This window comes from Pocillopora verrucosa, chromosome 4 (assembly GCF_036669915.1).
Source record: "Pocillopora verrucosa isolate sample1 chromosome 4, ASM3666991v2, whole genome shotgun sequence".
In the NCBI taxonomy this organism is placed as follows: Eukaryota; Metazoa; Cnidaria; class Anthozoa; order Scleractinia; family Pocilloporidae; genus Pocillopora; species Pocillopora verrucosa.
In genome coordinates, this window is record NC_089315.1 from 27467777 (window position 1) to 27483924 (window position 16148).

At 40.0% G+C, this 16148-nt stretch overlaps 2 protein-coding genes across 2 annotated transcripts; both read left to right on the top strand.

Moving 5' to 3' along the window:
* Positions 1-646: 646 nt before the first annotated feature.
* Positions 647-3139, top strand: LOC131787814 (52 kDa repressor of the inhibitor of the protein kinase-like). The gene is made up of 3 exons (XM_066165434.1): positions 647-1416; positions 1502-2502; positions 2606-3139. The coding sequence occupies exons 1-2, from the start codon at positions 900-902 to the stop codon at positions 2215-2217; spliced, it is 1233 nt and encodes a 410-aa protein (XP_066021531.1). The 5' UTR covers positions 647-899; the 3' UTR covers positions 2218-2502; positions 2606-3139.
* A 291-nt stretch (positions 3140-3430) lies between these two features.
* LOC131797279 (uncharacterized) lies at positions 3431-14872 on the top strand. The gene is made up of 10 exons (XM_066165103.1): positions 3431-3539; positions 5769-6025; positions 6524-6644; positions 6919-7041; positions 7397-7519; positions 7686-7808; positions 7968-8090; positions 12651-12764; positions 13455-13985; positions 14541-14872. The coding sequence occupies exons 1-10, from the start codon at positions 3476-3478 to the stop codon at positions 14870-14872; spliced, it is 1911 nt and encodes a 636-aa protein (XP_066021200.1). The 5' UTR covers positions 3431-3475.
* Positions 14873-16148: the final 1276 nt, after the last annotated feature.

Genomic DNA, 16148 nt, shown 5'->3' on the forward strand with positions numbered 1-16148 from the left:
ATCTCTTGAGTAACAGTATCATCCCATCCCCCATTTCCCACAAATCTTGAGTGAGGATCTTTGCTTGGGCCATGAACGGATTGGCGAGACCTAATGGATCAAGTATTTCGGTTACTATCCCCACGATAGACCTTCAACTTGGAGTTGTGATTCGAGGAGAGAAAACATTATTCAGAGCATTCCACAGAATTCCGAAGGTTTTTGTCACTGGCAAAGTGTCGTGGCTAAGGTTAATTTCGAGTGCTCTTAGTTTCTGTGGACTGACTCAGGGGTGGATCCAGGGTAGTTTACCTGATTTCCGGAACTCACTCAAATTTTTTCCGACCTAGTTAAATGTTGATAAAAGTACTTTTGGAAAACACTCTAATTTCCCTTTGGAAACTACTGATACTTTTGTGGAAATCACTAAACGTCTTCCAGAAATAAACCATCTTCCTGTTTTACAGTTATTTATTAAAGAAAATACGTTTAGAATGACTAATTTCGTTATAATTGCGGTCATGAGGCGTTCGGGAGCGCTCCGGATCACGCGCTGGCCTTTCGAGCTTCGATTACACCTCGGAAACCGTCGGAAGCCGTCGGAAAATGTTCGTGGAGCCAATCTTTACGCAACTGGTGGGTGTAAGTCCTTGTTATTTGGTGACAATAACAGGCGGAACACAGTCAAAACCCCTCACGATTGGCTAGCAAAGATTTCGTCATCGGAACTCACTCAAAACACTCTTCTGATTGGCTAGTTGTGTTTGGAAACTACCTTGGAAACTACTGACAAAGTATAAAAAGGGCAGTTCCTCCCCCAGCGGGTCTCTTTCGTTGCTCCTACAATACAAGTACTTTTGAACTTGCTCAGGGGCTAACGACGGAATTTACTGTTAAAACGTTTAAAAAATACTAGTGTTATGACTCGCGGAGATCCTGTTTGTCGGAGGGAGGATTGTTCTCCCTTCGAAATTGGCCTAGTTTTCGACGAGATCCACAACTACTCGCCGCATCAGAAGCTGGAGTTCGTCGAAAACGTGTGGAAACCAGGTGAGCTTTTTGATTTCCCCGTGTCAATGGAAAATGGAAAATCTCGTAAGTTTGTCTCGGGCTGGCTGAAAAGATTTCCATGGCTAGCTTACTCCAAATATTTCGATGGAGCATTTTGTTTAGCTTGTGTTTGTTTTGGAGTTCAGTGTGGGCGAAACGCTAATAAGTTAGACAAATTATTGAAGTCTCCTCTCACAAATTGGACTTCGGCCGCTTCTCGCTTAACCAAACACTCGCTAGGAAATTGTGAAATTCACAATTTTTCTATGACTGCTATGAATGATTTCAAGAGAATGATGCAAAGAGGAGCTGTCCCAATTGACCAGCAGTTAAATAACATAGTTCAACAGCAAATCGCGAGAAATCGGGAGATTCTAAAGTCCCTTTTCAACTAGACCACTCACAGTGAAGCTGCAACAAAAAGCAATGGATCTTCTAAAAGCTAAAGATGAACTTGCTCTTTTGAAATCAGTCCTTGAGGACATGAGCACTGACATTGATAACAGACATCATAATCTCTACCAGGAAGCAGTGACCATTGCAAGACAAGTAGCAGTCCAGCCAGAAATGCCAAGGATAGCCCAGAGACAAATGCATAGAAATAATGCTCCTGCTGCAACTCCTGAGGGATATTTCAAGATCAATCTCACTAGAGTTTTTCTTGACCATGTACTCCAGCAGCTCAACACCAGATTCCAGGATGATGTATTTGTTTGCTATAAAGGTATTTCGATTATTCCCTCTGTTTTACTAGCTACTGACCCTGCCTGGAAGGCCAATGTTTTGGAATTTTGTAACCATTACAGACAGGACATACCAAATTATGCAGGATTACAGGCAGAGCTTTTGTTATGGGAGAGATTGTGGAAGGGGAGGGATAACAGAGGAGATATTATTCCTGACAGTTTGGAGGCTACACTGAAGGATATTGACAAAGATGCATATGTCAACATCTATTCCATGCTGAAAGTCCTGATCACAATTCCAATTTCATCTGCATCTTGTGAGAGATCCATATCATCCCTTCGGAATCTTAAGAACTATTTGAGAAATACAATGACCCAGGACAGACTGAATGGATTGGCACTGATGCATGCCCACAGAGACATGGATTTTGACCTTGAACGTATAATAGATTTATTTGCTGAGTTACATCCTAGGAGAATGAGAATGGCAAACATTTTGTAATAATTTTTTGCACCAGCTGTTTCTAGAGTACTTGTGAGTTATGTTCTGTCTGGGTTATGGCCTTTAAGTCTCATAATCCTTAAACTGATGGAGAACAGTACAGAAGCTCAAACTGGTGCCTGTATAACTTTTTTCAACTCATTTCAAGGTTATTTTCTATTTTGTTTTACTTGTGATGATTTTCCATTGACATTGACATTGGGTTTTCATGTTAAGCTTAAATGGTTAACAAACATTTTCACTGAACTCAACCAGCTTCACAGCAATTCCCAAGGATGAAGAAAGGCTAGTATTATTTCAAATTATCATTTTACTTCAATTTGTAAATCATTTTATGATTCTTATAATTTATATTTTTCTAATAATTGTTTTATTTTTTGAATTCCAGCTCCCAACACAGGCTAACCATCCATAAAGCCCTTCTCTCTCTCTCAAATTCTTTTCTGTGTTGTGCTCCTATAAATGAAATGAATAAAAGCCAGCTCAGGAAATGTTGTTTTTAATGTTGCTAAACATTTGGATTTATTGAGCCTGGCTTTCATTCATTTCATTCATTATAGGAGCACAACACAGAAGAAATTTGAGAGAGAGAAGGGCTTTATGGATGGTAAGCCTGTGGTCCCAAGGATGAAAAAGGCAAGTAGATTTTTATTATCAATCTTTAAACTATATCATCAATTGTGCTTGTTTTTCTTTTGTTATCAAAAACACTAACACTTGGTTCGTTTTTTTTTCTCCACATCTTGATTTTCCTGACTGGGAGGTGATGTTTTCCAGTGTGAAAAGTCTTGGTGATGACTTGGCCTTCCTGAAAACACTATATACACTGGTTTGCACAGTAGCTAAAGGTGGAATATTTGTAGATCAGAGTGTTTCCTGTAGTACTTTCAAGAAAAATAAATGTTTTTTGCCTTTTTGATTACATGCTTTTTTAGTCTTTTGGGGGCAATTAAATTTTCTAAAAATGCATGAAATGGCCTTTAGAGAGCTCCAAATTTCAAATTTTCTCGGGGGGGCATGCCCCCGAACCCCCCTAGCAGGGGTTGGGTCCTCGGGTGGAAACTACTCACTCAAAATCCTGGATCCACCCCTGCTTATTCAGTTATGACAACCACTGAGAACTTCATAAATAATCATGGATTGGAGTATTTGAACGCGGATTCTTCAGCTGTCGTATTTTGCAAGATGTTTTCCTAAAGTTTGAAAACACGCTGTGGCCGTTCTCTGGAATTATTACTCACGAGCGTTTTCTGAGAACATGCTCTTTGTATTCTACTGCTTCGTTCTCGTCGTTTTGGCTTCCCTAATACCAGAAGGACAAGGTATAGTTTGAGAAAATTTCAAATTTTTCATATCAATTTTTAATTCTTTTTAATGACAACCACTGAACCTTGAAATGTCCGTTCAAGCTTCTCTTCTTGTATTAAATATAACAAATTATTTGATGAGACAACCTATGTATTTTGTGTACCTATGTATGTATTATTAAGTCATTTTGTAACCCAGTTTTTTGAAGTAACAGGATCACGAACGAATTAAAATTTTAGGAAATATAGCCTGTTAAAGTATCTAAAAGCGAAAGTTTACTTTAAAAAAATATTTATTGTATCTTCAATGAAGCCCAAGAACGTGTTCGACTTTTTTATCGGGTGCAATGGATAAGTTAAAAACTGGCAGACCTTCATTCGTATTTGAAGTCGAGGAGCTCCGTCGAACTCAACTGAAATGGCTTGGCTTGCTCGAATGAAAACTTTACAAAGCAGTAAAACTTTTCAAGTCTTGTAATGAAACTTTCTAATTCGTCACAGCGGGAAAAATAACGTTTCGTGGAAATATGTTGCTTCCACAAAACCTACTTAAAAATTTAAAAAAAAGGAAACAGTATTGCATCAAACTTGGCCTAAACATGTCATCTATGGTAAAACCTGGCTGATCCACATTAGAAAGAAAGTTCTAACTAAGTTTGTGGGAAATAAAAAACAGGTGATTTCGACAAAAAGATTTTCTTAACAAAGACGACAGGTGACGTTTTAGGATTTATTGTTCCTGTTATACTCATTTATAATCTTGAAATGTAGATGCTGGAGGGTAAAGTTCAGCGTTTCGCCTTCTAGTGACTGTTAATGCGCGCTAACTTTGTTACATTTTTAGATTTAAAAAGCCAGGACCTGAATACTGCTGAAAGAGTTAGCCCTAATCGCTTTTCATACCGAGGAGTTCATAAAATTTAAAAACCTCGAGAGTTATACGTGAGCGAGTTTGTTTTTCTCTCGGTTTGTTTTTCATAATTTTCGCAGTATGCAGTATGCTCGAAGGCTGAACTTACGACATAACAACACACGCTTTGCATGAATTGACCAGGTTAAAAATCTCCGCGACAATAAACTTTGTAAAGAAACTAAATATGCTCAGACGTTTCGTCTCAGCATGGTTCGTTCTTTAAACTTTCGACCATTATTAAACAAATAGAGAAGCCTTTATTGTGCTCTGTTCTCTTGTAAAGCACGCAGGAGGCGGTAGAGTACGAAGGAAGTGTAGTGAAACACGAGATGTACTCGCCGAGTGTTTCTCACCAATTCTTGAGTGCTCAAGCCACTTCCAAAGTGCTTCCTAACAGAACAGGGCACAGTCAAGGCTTCTTTATTTGTTTTAAAGGAAAAAATCCGTTATATTCCCTACGCAGTATAATTTCAATTTTCAAAACAAACTTTACTTCCTGAGCGAACAACAGTGTCGTCAGCATACTCTATACTCTCCTAAAGCAGGCTACAATAAAGCAATCAGAATACTCATTAGAGTGATTCAAATGAACTAATTGGTTAAGCACGTCTGAAGCTGTCAAAAATGTTAAACCATCTAAGTTCACAAACTATCAACGCCTACAATCTGCAATAGTTCACAAACTGAAATAGTTCGGTGAACCGAATATAACACTTTTGCCTTAAGTGTCTTAGCGTTCAGCTATCGTGAAAAGTTTAATGAAATCCGGCCGAATTGTGGCTCATAAAAACACAGTTTTTTCTCGTGACAATTAGAAAACAAACGGCGCAAGGCGTGTGTTTTTTGAATGAACGATAGCCGAATTCACAGGAAAAAGATTGCTCGGGATGACAGCACCGAAAAACTCGGCTGCTGTGAGTGATGTGGCCCACTCAACGCATCGGGAAGGATATCAGAGCAAGCTCTTAGTTCAGTTCACTCGAAGGGCGACCGATGTTATTTCTGAGGTTTGCTGCACTGTGATGACCGGAGATCGCTATGATAAGCTAGTCGCGATGGACCTCAGCATGATCGCTGTTGCTCTGACATGCTCATGATTTGCATGAATTTAAACTTTATATACTATACGAGTGTCAGCGAAGGAAGATGAAAATAGAAGTGATTACTCAGAGTATAAATTAGAATCACTCGACTGGTGTTATTCTCGTGGCAAAAACACAAAAGGAAAACAAAGCAATAATTGAGCACTAACACTGCTCTCGATTTCGAGTTTCAAAAGATGTGCTTAATACTACATAGCCACTTTCTAACTTAACGCAATATTTCACCAGGTAACTGCCGTAATTTGAAGTTTACCAGTTTTCCTAAACCTGGCTACAGGTTGGAGAATCACACGGTTCGAACTATTGAAGTATTCGACGAGGATCTCTGCATGGCGCAATGCTACCTGGAACCTAACTGCGTCAGTTATAACTTCCATACGATAATACAGCTGTCTGGAACACACAAGTGTGATCTGAATAACGCTACTATTGAACCCGATAAAGATCTGGTGAAAAACGAAAGTTATATTTACCGCGGTGCTGAGGTGAGGATGACGCTTATTAGCCAAGAGAATGAAATTCTTTGTCTCGTCGAAGCTTCTTAACAAGACCAAGGATTCCCTAGCCTATCCCCCTCCTCTTAATTCTCCTTCCAACAACCAAAAGAAAGGTTATGATACTTACACGTTTAACCTTTGAAATAGAGAATTGGGAGAAGCATATTATTTTTTATTATTATTAATTTAATATCCCCACCTCCGGAGTTGTTGTTATACATTTTGAGGATTTAGACACATTTTTTTTCTCGCTCTGAACAGTGCCACGTGTGTAAAGAGAACCTATGTTCAACGCAGACATTTTCTTGAAAAATAAGCCAGCTTGCGTGGAACATATGGGCATATAAATGAGAGCACACACGAGGACCATTACAGAGGACCTATAGATTTGACAAACCTGCATAACATTCAGAACTCGCAAACACGAACGCATGCGCAGAAGGCAAACACAAAAATTAAAGTGTTCCTATTCGTTTTGTTCGTAAGAATGCTTGTGCCAGAAATCCTTGCAAGAATAATGCAACATGCCAAGCTGGGTTTACAGACAGAGGTTATCAGTGTTTATGTGTTCTTGGATCTGGATTTGAAGGCCATGATTGTGGTGAAGGTGAGCAATCCTCTGCAATTTGTTTCCAATCAGTAAGATGATAAATTTGTTTTTTCTTTTACCATTTTTTTACAATGAACAACTGCTGAAGCGCATGTCAGTAAAACTGGATACAAATTCTACGCCAAGGTCAGAGATGGTACCATCATTCGATAAATTTATCACCGAGACGATGAAAAGCATTAAGTTCTCCAATCTCTGCTTTCAGCCTTTCTCTTTTATTTTTTTATCGTCGTCATTATCATTATTATTATTTTGTCTAATTTTCATTTAGATATAGATGAGTGTATCAACAAGAAACACAGCTGCGAAGGCAATACGACATGCAATAACACCATCGGATCGTATATCTGCAGGCGTAAGGAGGGATATCAAGAAATTGAGACAAACTGTACTGGTAAGTATTCTTATCTGACAACAGGAAACGTTACCATAAGCGTTAAAACAACAACCTTGACATAATTGTGATGCTCACTTTGTTTTCTAAGACATTGATGATTCTTGTAAAGAAACAAATGGCTCTGATGTAAATGCTGAGTGTAACAATACCCTGAGATCTTACAACCACACGTGTAAATATGGATTTCAAGAGAATGAAAACAATTGCACAGGTAACTGTTTTTAACCTATCATGCTTTTTTATTTCACCTTCCCAGTTTTATGAATTGAATACAAACCATAACAGAACAGAACACAAGACAAAGCATAAAAAATAGGTTCATTTAAATGATGCTTCTTTCTTAATGTTCTAGACTTGAACGAATGTACTGACGGAACACACAGTTGTGATAAGGATGCTGAGTGTAACAATACCTTGGGATCTTACAAGTGCACGTGCAAACATGGATTTCATGGAAATGGAACTAACTGCACAGGTAACTGTTTGTAACAGATCATGCTATCTTATCTCACCTTACTTTTTGGAGGTGACTTTAAAATAAAAACAAATCAAGAAATACAAACAAACAAACATTAACAAAACACAAGAAAAAACAGAAAAACAGGTTTCATTTAAATGATACTTCTTTTTTGATGTTCTAGATTTGGACGAATGCTCTGACGGAACACACAACTGTGATGTAAATGCTGATTGTAACAATACCTTGGGATCTTACAAGTGTTCGTGTAAAGATGGATTTCATGGAAATGGAACTTACTGCACAGGTAACTGTTCGTAACACATTATGCTTTCTTATCTTACCTTACTTTTCTGAGGTGACTCTACGATAAAAATAAATCAAGAATAACAAACATTAACAAAACACAAGACAGAAACATAAAAAAAGGTTTCATTTTCATGACATTTCTTCTATAATGTTCTAGATTTGGACGAATGCACTGACGAAACACACACCTGTGATGTGAATGCTAAATGTAACAATACCTTGGGATCTCACAGCTGCACGTGTAAAGATGGATTTCAAGGAAATGGAACGAACTGCATAGGTAACTGTTTGTAAAATATCATGCTCTCTCATTACACTCACTGCATGCATTTTCCCAGTCCCGAATTTTGTCTTTCGCTTCAACTATCCGATGCTTGGCGGAGTGGTAAACAAGCGTGTAGTTCGTTGGTGGTGTTCATCCTCACGATAGGGCTTTACGATAAGCTTCGTCGCCCAGTTTCATCTCGGAAAAATTATCGGAAATCGCATATCGTAAGGTAGACTTTAAGTAAACCTTAGTAGACCATCGCAGCTAAGTAGACCATCAAGATCGACTTTCGGCGTCAGCTCGGGCAATTTACTCCTCTTCTGTAAGGCTCATTTATTTTAATAGCAAGGAACTCCTCGGCGAAATCAGCCCGCTGCGTTTCTCTGATTATTTGTTACTCAGCTTAATTTCGTTTGGAGAAAGAGGACCGTCTAACCGTCCTTTCTCTTTTGTGTGGCACTTCACGACAAATCTTATCATACACAATGTCACTCGCGTGAGTTGTACCAACTTGACCGATTTTCAGGTTTTAGTTTCCACCTGTTATCTTCGACGACTTCATCAGAAACGAAACTGTGTGGATGAAAGACTTCTCGGTTTTGACCTCTAGACCCTCCTCGATCTTCACTTGTGGCCACTTGTTTTCTGCTTGAGAAAGAAATTGCGGAACTTGCCACCGAAGTTGAATCGTCACGATGTATTTAACGTCCATTCCACGGGAACATATGTAAGCTGGTAACTCCAATCGAAGTGTTGTGATAAGCGTGAAAGGAGCAAGCTTGGTCTTGGATGCAATCATGAAGACTTGTAATACTCTTTATCATAGGAACATCTTAGATAGCTTAATATCCCATGAACACTCTTAATGCTTCCATGAAAGTGAGGGCGCTGCTCGATCTCTCCACTTTTGACTCCCTTAGACTTCTAAGAAATGTGATTTATTTCAAGATCTCCAGCTCTAGAAACCATCATTCGGCTTGCACAGCGATCTCTTGAGTAACAGTATCACCCCATCCCCCATTTCCCACAAATCTTGAGTAAGGATCTTTGCTTAGACCATGAACGAGACCTAATGGATCAAGTATTTCGGTTACTATCCCCACGATAGACCTTCAACTGGAGTTGTGATTCGAGGAGAGAAAACATCATTCAGAGCATTCCACAGAATTCCGAAGGTTTTTGTCACTGGCAAAGTGTCGTGGCTAAGGTTAATTTCGAGTGCTCTGAGTTTCTGTGGACTGACTGATAGCACCTCCGGAGAGTAAACTAACTATATACGAGCCTTCTCTCCTACTTTATTCCGCAGATCTTGAAGTTCTTTGAACAAATGGATTGCACTGTCAAAGAATTGTATCTGCATATGTATGTTGACTTCTGGACAGTTTCGGCATGAGGTAAATTCTCTCTGTTATTTCTTGGTGTTTCCTGAGACACAAACTGGGCAAAAAGCGAAGCGGATGCATCTCCAAACACGAAGTCATTTCCATCGGGATTTCGATTAACTTCCAACTTCTTCCGAAGAAATCCAAACATCGAACGGTCCAGAGGCGAGATGTTTATTTGTAAGTACATTTCACGGACGTCACATGCAATGGCTACTTGCAAACGGCGAAAGAGTAGGAGGCCTTCGAACAGATCTGCTTCAAGCTTGGGGTCCGGTGGAATTTTATCGTTTAAAGATGTATCTTGAAACTTTGCACTGGTATCAAATACGGTTCTGATCTTTGTAATGGACCTCTCAGGACGGCATACAGAGAGGTGAGGGAGGTACCACTGACATTGAGGCTCCTTTTCGGGGTAAGATGCAATAACGTTCTGATAGTCTTCTCCTAGTAAATATTGTCGATTTAAACGCTTCTCTGTATTTCTAAGGCGGCTGAAGGCCATCTCTAGTTGTCCGGTAACGACGGACGGTCATGATTATAAGGTGTGGTAACTTGGTAACGCTCTCCATCGTGAACGAATGAGATTAGAACCTTATCAAGGACTATCTCCTCCTCTCTTTTTATCGGTATTGCATAATTTTCGTCGACGCCTAAGGTGTCAACTTCCTAGAACCGCTTCATAGGATCGTTCAGTTCGTTAAATGCCTTTGATCTGCTTAAAAAAGGTACTAGCGAGATTAGTTCTTTTCGTCTTCCTCGATGCTTTTCCTTCTGGACAGCCAATATTCGACCACCCCAATGGCCTTAGTCTCGCGATTGCTTCTCCTCCAGTTTTTCTCTTGAGTCAACCTTTGCAAAATGAAGATCATCTGGTCTTGACCAATAAGAAGATCAACTATGAGATTAGTTGCGGGTTCAGAAAATATACAGACACGTAAGTGAGGCCACTGCCTCCAAACCTTCTTATGAGAGTATCATTCGCCTCCTCGCATGCTTCTTCTAACAAAGCCATCGCTTTTTCTTTCTTTCTTCAACTGGCTTATTTCTCGGGGACATGCGAGGGTTTTTCTTGCTTAAACTTCGAGAACATTTTCGTGAAATTCTTCAACAGGTGAATAATGGCATCCTCGTCTCGGAGAGGCGATGGTCAGCGCATCAGTGTTGGTGGGCTCTTGAGTGGCTCAAAAGCCCGATTCTTGAGTGGCAATCTTTGTTGCAGCTGGAACAGATGTAATTGGTGGCCTCTTGATCTGATCTTTGACGTTTCTTTCTCGTCCCCCTCTTGATAGTCGCCTCGGCCCTGGCCTTCATCTCAGCCCTGTGAGCCCCGTCCTTCACACCCCGACGCCAGGCTTCCCGGTCTGTCGCAAGGATCTCCCAGGTGTTGGGGATGATTTCAGTGAGTTGCAGGTCACGCTTGCAAACGTCCTTGAAGCGAAGGAGTGGTCGGCCCGTGCGTCGGACGCCCTCTCGCAGTACCCCATAAAGGATTTGTCTTGGCAAGCGACCGGGGTCCATACGGTGTACATGGCCAAGCCACCGTAAGCGTCTTTGGATGAGTAGTGTAGAGATGCTAGGCATGTCGGCTCGCCCAAGGACCTCGGTGTTGGGGACTCTGTCCTGCCATTTGATCAGGAGAAGACGCCAACAGGTGAATAACCACTGGATATCGATGACGCTACACCAAAGCAACTGTTTTTTCTTGCGACATGCGTCTCTATAATCTGTGAGTTACCTTAGCATTGTCATTGCGATGTAGACCTTTCACTGTAGAACGAGAGAAAAATGACGAAGAAAGAGCGCAAATTACAAAACAGTAAACTCGATTTATAGTTCAAGAAAGCGAAGGTTTGTGATTTTGGATGACGATTACTTCACAAAGTAGGGTTTTTCGATAAGCTTGAACGACAGTAAGGCAAAAGTGGGTGATTTTCTGAACGACACGGAAAACTTTTGGGCTCAGTGAAATCGCAGAGGGAGTTTCATAGAGAGACAATAGCCAAAATATTGTAATTTTTTGGCTCGATCGACAATGGCACTAAAATATTTTCGAATACACACTGTTGATGATGTCGCAGATAGTTTTTTGTTCGTCTCGTGCAATGATGGCACGAAAGAGCGTGATTTTTAGAAATACGCAAAACGAGCTGAATGGTTAGAAAGTTGTAGAAAGAGTTAATTGTATGGCTCGTGCAACAAGAGCGCGAAAATTTATGATTTTGAATGTTTAGTACGTTGCAAAGGGAGTTCCTTGTGCGGCTTGGGCAACAGTAGCTCGAAAGAGCGTGAGTTTTTTAAAGACGTAATGGATACGAAAATATTTAGGCTCGATGAAGTCGCAGAGGGAGTCATGGTTGGTTCCAGAGACGATTATGGCACACAATTTTTATAAATGTGAATGTTGGTGAAGGCGCAAAGATAATTTTTTGTTTAGCTCGCGCCATAACAGCGCGAAAGATCGTTTTTTTTTTCAAAGGGACGCGAAGTGGTTCGAACAAACTTCTTAGCACGAGTGACAGTGGTGCAAAAGTTTTTGAGTTTTGAATGTTAATGCTCGTATGACAGTACTGTAGCGCGAGGGTTTTTTAAATTTTGAATGTTAAATAAGTTGCAGTGTGAGTTGTTCTTTCTTGCTTTTCAGCTTTACTTCAGCAAATATAGCACGAAAGTGCCTGAGTTCTTAATCTCTAATATGTCGTGTAGTTTAGCCCCTCCTTCTCTGTGCCTTCACAAATTTGCCCTCCATCTCCTGGTAAGTAATGAGTTGTTGCTAACGAAGACTTCCTTACTCCTCCGCCAAAGCATATTATATTTGTCATTTAAGCCATTTCCGATGATTTCGAATTTCGCGTAGAGGTATTCGGCTTAGAGTCGACACTTCAAGCTTTATCCCTTAAAACGAAGAAAATGACCATAAAAGGTGCGTTTCTGAGCCCTATCGTTTGACCGGAATCTAACCTTAAGTTTGATATGTGGCATCGGCTTCTTCCAAGCTGTCCGCAGCACTTTCTTCGGATTCGTTCATCTCTATAGTTCTGGCACACGAACAAGAATCTCCCTTTGGCGGCCACCTGTCCCCAACATTTTTTAACAGCCAAAGTGGTGCGTTTTAAAAAACCAAAATATTAGAACAACAGAGCAATATCAAATGACCCTCATATCATTCACACTCGTTTTGCTGTCCTAGATATAGATGAGTGTAACGATGGAACACACGAGTGTAATATGAATGCTGATTGCCACAACATCATTGGATCTTACAAATGCACTTGTAAAGATGGACTTCGTGGAAATGGCATAGACTCTACTCAGAGGGGAAGAAGTGGTTTTCTCTTTAGCTTCTTTTTAATTCAGGCCACGATTTTGCATTGAGGGAGACACCACAGGGATATGTTCATTCATCCATTCTGTAAAAGATAACGGTTTACGGTTTGTGTCATCTATTGACGTCAAGATCCGTTCCATCTTCCTCTTTTTTAAAGCATTTTTTAATGGTATTCTTGTCTACTTTGCACAATCTGTTGAGCATTCTTCATCTCATTTCTGTCTTTTAAGATTTCACGAATCTTTTTATCACGAATGGTAAGCAAACTTCTTACTGCCATCGAAACTTTATTCCTGAGAATTTTTTCCTTCTGCTGCACAAGGTCATCCTTGCCATCAGGGCGCTTTCTTGACATTTCCCGTCCTCTCCACTTTTCGGAAAAGGCGTCCCGTGGGCCAGGAGGCGTGCATTTTGATTGATTGATTGATTTGTTCCTTCAGCGCCTCTGACTCCTGCTGATTTAATCTTTCATTGGATCTTAGGCGATGTATCAACCAAGTATTCTTACTTGTTAGAGGAATTCTCAGGAGATTTTTCTTCTTTATCTTTTTCTGCCGAATTTAAAGGAATCTTTTTCCTAAGTGGTAGTGGGCATTATAAACAATTTCTACTACATTTTTGACAAATTCTCACTAGTATCAAAATTCTCCCTTTTATTTTGTGTTTATTGCACAGGCTTCACAGCTGTGTTTACAAATCTTGGTATGAGTGGAAGGATAGGTTCAGAGTCGATTGGTAGTTACTACACAGGTCAGGATCATGACGGACAAGTTGCAGTGTCCAGCGGTATTCAACAGTGGACTGTGCCACATACTGGTGAATACAGAATAGAAGCAATAGGAGCTTCCGGGGGATACGGTGAGGACAGTATCATCAAGAACGGAGGAAGAGGGGCACGGATGATTGGACACTTTAATTTGACAAAAGATGAGATCATACATGTCCTTGTTGGTCAAAAAGGGAAAAGAGGAGATCACGACAAACAAACTGCTGGAGGCGGAGGAGGTACATTTGTAGTGAAAGAAGACAACACGCCTTTGATTATAGCTGGAGGTGGAGGGGGAATTAAAAATATGTCAGAACAAGATCTGAGATGTGATGCGTCCACAAGCACCACAGGGAATGCAGGGGACAACTCGCCATTGGGTTCGGGGGGAAGCAACGGACATGGAGGACGTACAAATGGTCGGTTTTCTGGTAGGTGGAGAATTTTCTTTTTACAAATACTAAGATTTTCGTTGCATTCCACTGCCATCCTTCAGGATCTTCAACCAAATGAGAGAGTTAGTCGCTAATAATCAGATTTTGAATGATTTATTAAATCAATAGTTATCGAAATTATTGTTAAGCTTTTCTTTCATAATACTTTGGAAACGCCTCATACAAGCAGTTAAAATTCTATCAGATTTGGCTTTTTCCTTTTTTGAATTTCCTGCACATTTATCCAATCCTCTACAGCGATTGGCGAATATGCGGCAGGAGAAGACATCGAAACAGTTGACAAGGCTTCTCATTCGCTAATTTTGAACCTGGATTAAATAGAAACACTAAACAGAGAGTCGAAGCTAACCCTAAAGCTGACTTGCCCTCACAAGCTTTTCATTAACAATATCCATGCAATAATTAAGCCTGAAAAAATAAAGAAATAAACCTCGTTGCGAAACACTGCAATCGTTGTTTGATCGCAATAACTCAAATTTATAGGTGCTATTTTTAAGAGAACCACTGATCACATTTTTTATTGAATTATAGGTGGCGGCGGCGGCGGCTTCCACACAAATGGACACGATTCAAAGTGCCCACCCTTTTTAGGTGTGGGGGGGAGGGGGAAAGGAGGTTTCGGATATCATGAAGGGGGAGAGGGTGGAAGGCATTGGGGTGGGTTTGGAGGTGGCGGTGGTTTTTGTGCACTAGGGAAGGGACCGGGCGGAGGTGGAGGTTATTCTGGGGGAAGTGGTGGGGCTAATGAACATATTTCCTGTGGGGGAGGGGGAGGTTCTTTTAACAATGGAACAAGTCAGCGTAATGAATGTTGCTATAATAGCGCTGGTCATGGCTGGGTAATCATCACATTTTTCCAATGAAGAGCACATGGCAACACTTTTGTTAACGTTTAGTGGTAAACTACTTTCGCTTAAACGTGTCCTTAATGCAAATACAGTTTCCAATTTGTCAATAAATAAACAGGTAAAGAATTTGCACTTCGTTCGTATTTTGCACAAAAAAAAAATTGTGAAGTTGGTTCTCCATATTCATATACATTTCAATAACTGTATTTCCTCGAATAAGCATCTGCCAGGCGCTTACTTAAAATTTCGGATAAAAGGAGGGGCGCTTATCGGAAGAAGGATGCTTATTCGAGAGAGGGCGCTCGTAAGGAATCCGTTAAGCTGAACTAATTTTACTGTAGCTGAAGCTTAAAAAGTTTTTTGTAAAGTGGCAATACAAATTGATTTCATAGGCAAGGGAGCAGATGCCAGGTCTGTCCTAATTGTGCTCGCAAAATGCTGAAAAGGTGCTCTCTGGAATGTCAAAAAGTTGCTAAAAAATTGCTTAAATTAATAAAGTTGCTACTTAAATTTCTTGAAACTTTGTTTGTAGACAGTAATTAAAAGCTTTATTTTTCGTTCTACACAATAATTTCCAACATCCGCAAAGAAATATAGCTTGAAACTTAGCTTTAAGAAGTTACTTACAAATATGGGTGTAATTTAAGAATACTCTGGAAAATAAAGAAACGAAGATAGATTTTTTTGGGCTTCATTTCAGCCAATTATCCGTTCTAATTATATCAGATAAGGATCGCAATAGGCCTGCGAAACGATGTCAAGTAATAGGTTATGTGAAGTTTTTTTCGTGTTTGATATGTGCTCTAAACCCTGATTATGTTAAAAACATTCTCAGAAAGGCAAAAATTGCTCGAGTTGGCTAGAACCGCAAAAAATTGCTCTAGACGCTAAAAGTCGCTCAAATGTTGCTGAGTGCAAACGAGAAAGGCCTAGTAAGCGCTTATTTGGGGGAGGGCGCCTATTTGAGCGTAGGAGCCGTCTCAGTTATCAGACTGAATCAATTCGGATCTGATTCATTTGCTATTAATCAGGGTACTAGCGCTTTTAAATACTTCATGTGATGGCACGTTCAAATTACGCTAAACTTTATTCACTTTTTAGATAGTCATTTTTTCTGCCAAAGTCTAGAATAACTTTTCAGGAGGCTCTTGTACTCTTTCACTAAAGTGGGGGAGAATGCTATACTTGGCATAAAGAAAGGACGTTTGTGCCTGATAACGACTAGAAATTAATTATCTAGAAAATTTTTCTTGCTTCCAAATGTACAAAAACCTTGGAAGATAGTTTTGTG